Below are 2,508 nucleotides of genomic sequence, written 5' to 3' on the forward strand. Positions count from 1 at the left end.
GTAATTAGTAGTCTGTGTATTTAAACCCTGTCCTGTCTCAGTCTGATGTCGGATCATTGTTGATTGTTTCATTGTGCTGCTTCCCTCAGCCAGTGAGTGTCTCCTCGTGCTCTGTTCTCCTTGTGCCTGTGACTCTCCATTTTTGTAAGTTTGCTGCCAGCAGCCCTCCTTTGGTTATTTATTAATAAATTTTTGTTACATTTTTGAGCCTGCCTGCGCCCTGGGTCTCTTCATCCTGAAACCTCACACAGAGAATATTCTGGACCACTGAGGATAGGAGGAAGACTAACACAACATTTACACATTCAAACTAATGCGAAGGACACTGTAGCCTTCAGGAACACAATCTTTCAAAATTAGGAGCAACATCCAAATGTTTGCCAAGAAACTTGAAGCAGATTTAGTGGATACTGGTTTTCTACAGACATTTGCATACAAAGTGCTATTATAGGTGTTTTATGATAATGAAATAATCTAAACAAACCAACAATGACCTCTTTGTCTCATGGGGTAGACCTTGAATTTTTAGTGCCCTTTGAGTTTTTTGCTCTGCTGCTGACCCGACATTGACCTGCTCAGCCGCAATGAGCCCTGGAAGACCAGCGGGCTCCTGCGGGGATCGCTGAATTATCTGAATATCATTATATCTGCTTTGAGATAAAAAAGATAAAACCCGTATCTTGCAAGTGGGGACTACCTGTGTTCACCCTCTGCCAGCCCACGGTGAACGGAGTTCTTGTCTGGATAAGGTAGCTGGAGATGGGGCTGCCGTTGTCCCTGCCGGGGCTCCAGGCCAGCTGTGCCGTGCTGTCTGTCACCTCCTCCACCGTCACCAAGTCTGGAGGGCTGGGGGGGCCTGGCACGAAAACAGGAGCAAACGCTGTGAGGTACTCGCACACGCAGAAGCACAGGCGGCGCTTCCGACAGGAGGATGTGCATACGAGAGGCAGAACCGTTAAGAAAAACACATCCACCTAAACTGTAACACCACATGACTTTTAGGGCTCCAGCTCAACGAGAGAACGTTTAAAAAAAAATCTTCCATTTGAAGCATTGCCCTTCACAAGGAATTAAAAGTTAATTCAGGATTTATCTGCCAGTATTCACCCAACATGTAATCCCTGCCTTTCATGGTCCTTGTGGTAATGGATCGATTGAACAGCGGAGACGCACGGAGTCAAATTAAAAGGTAAAAGACGATGAAGGGCCTCACAGCCCAGAGGAGCCCAAGTTTTATCATTTATTTGAATTATCCCACCAATTAGGCGGTGTGATGTTTTACTTTAGCTCTGTGTTTTAATGAATGCGTCGGCTCATCAGAAATAATAGACCACTGGAGAACTGCGAAACAGACTGCAGAATAATAACACCCGCTAGCTCTGCTCATGAAAGTGGCTTCTAATGTGAAAGTAAATATTCTAATGATTAAATGATTATTTTAATGAACAATCAATGTTGTGGAAAGAAATAAACAAATGCGGCTGCATTTATAGTTCATGTTATATGTACTGTAACCTCGCTGAAACATAGTTTTATGAGTCCCAATCTTCTGATTTACTGATGTTTTGAGCCTATTGCCTTCATATGTTATGGCCCTAAAGCCATGGCTTAAGAGATATTGATCGTTTTAAAACTCATTAGTGGCTCTTGATAAGAAAAACCTTTAATACACTGGCCTCATTAATACATATTAATGGGGCTCACAATCAAGGATCAATTCCTTATCCTCTTAATTATATTTCATTGGCTAAAGGAAATAGGATGCCAAGAGTGTCTCTTGTGTTCAAATAATCTCCTGCTAACATGGTCAGATGCGTGTCAGTCTGGGTTTTTATCTGGAACTTGGCACAGACAGACTGCAATATTAATTTGATTGCAATTAAATTAAACTTAAGTGTGTTAAACAAGCTTACGTGGCAGTTCTGAATATCATCAGGGAAATAATAAAACACAAATGCACAAGGTTGTGTTTACTGTCACGGGACGTACCTTCCTTACACACTTTTTTTTCCGAATAATGATAGTGATTCGACTAGTATGTGCTCATCAAGTGGTTGGAATGTTTTTGACCATAATGTTTTCTTTACACAGTGACCTTCTACATAACCACAATCATCATCTAGAGGAGTGTTTGTGAGGCACTGTGAAGTGGCACCTAAAGTACTAACTGCTGCCATTGTTAAAAACAAGGGCCCAGATGATCACTCAAGTGGTTTTTTTGTGTGTCAGAAGTGATTATCATTGACCTTCAGAGCAGCAAGAGGAGAAAACTGAAACAGGGCTGGAACACCCTGAAATCTGAACAAAATGTCTAATATGTATGTGGTTACAAAAATGTGTTTGTTAAAAATACTACTAATAGCTCTTAGTGAGATTGTGAACATGAATGACAGCATGTGTTCCACTATGAACATTGAAATACAGCGGGTAAAATAAGTATTGAACACGTCAACATTTTTCTCAGTAAATATATTACTAGAGGTGCTAATGACATGAAATTTTCACCAG

General features: G+C 41.1%; 1 protein-coding gene across 1 annotated transcript in view; it reads right to left on the reverse strand.

Annotated features, from left to right (window-relative positions):
* Nucleotides 1-697: 697 nt before the first annotated feature.
* LOC106522671 (contactin-4) overlaps nucleotides 698-2,508 on the reverse strand; it is a gene marked incomplete at its 3' end in the record, with an annotated part of 36,044 nt that continues 34,233 nt past the window's right edge. The window contains 1 exon segment of the mRNA XM_014015784.1: nucleotides 698-856. Within this exon segment, the coding sequence (XP_013871238.1) occupies nucleotides 698-856 (159 nt within the window).

The sequence above is a fragment of the Austrofundulus limnaeus genome, unplaced genomic scaffold, assembly GCF_001266775.1.
Source record: "Austrofundulus limnaeus strain Quisiro unplaced genomic scaffold, Austrofundulus_limnaeus-1.0 Scaffold134, whole genome shotgun sequence".
NCBI classification, from domain to species: Eukaryota; Metazoa; Chordata; class Actinopteri; order Cyprinodontiformes; family Rivulidae; genus Austrofundulus; species Austrofundulus limnaeus.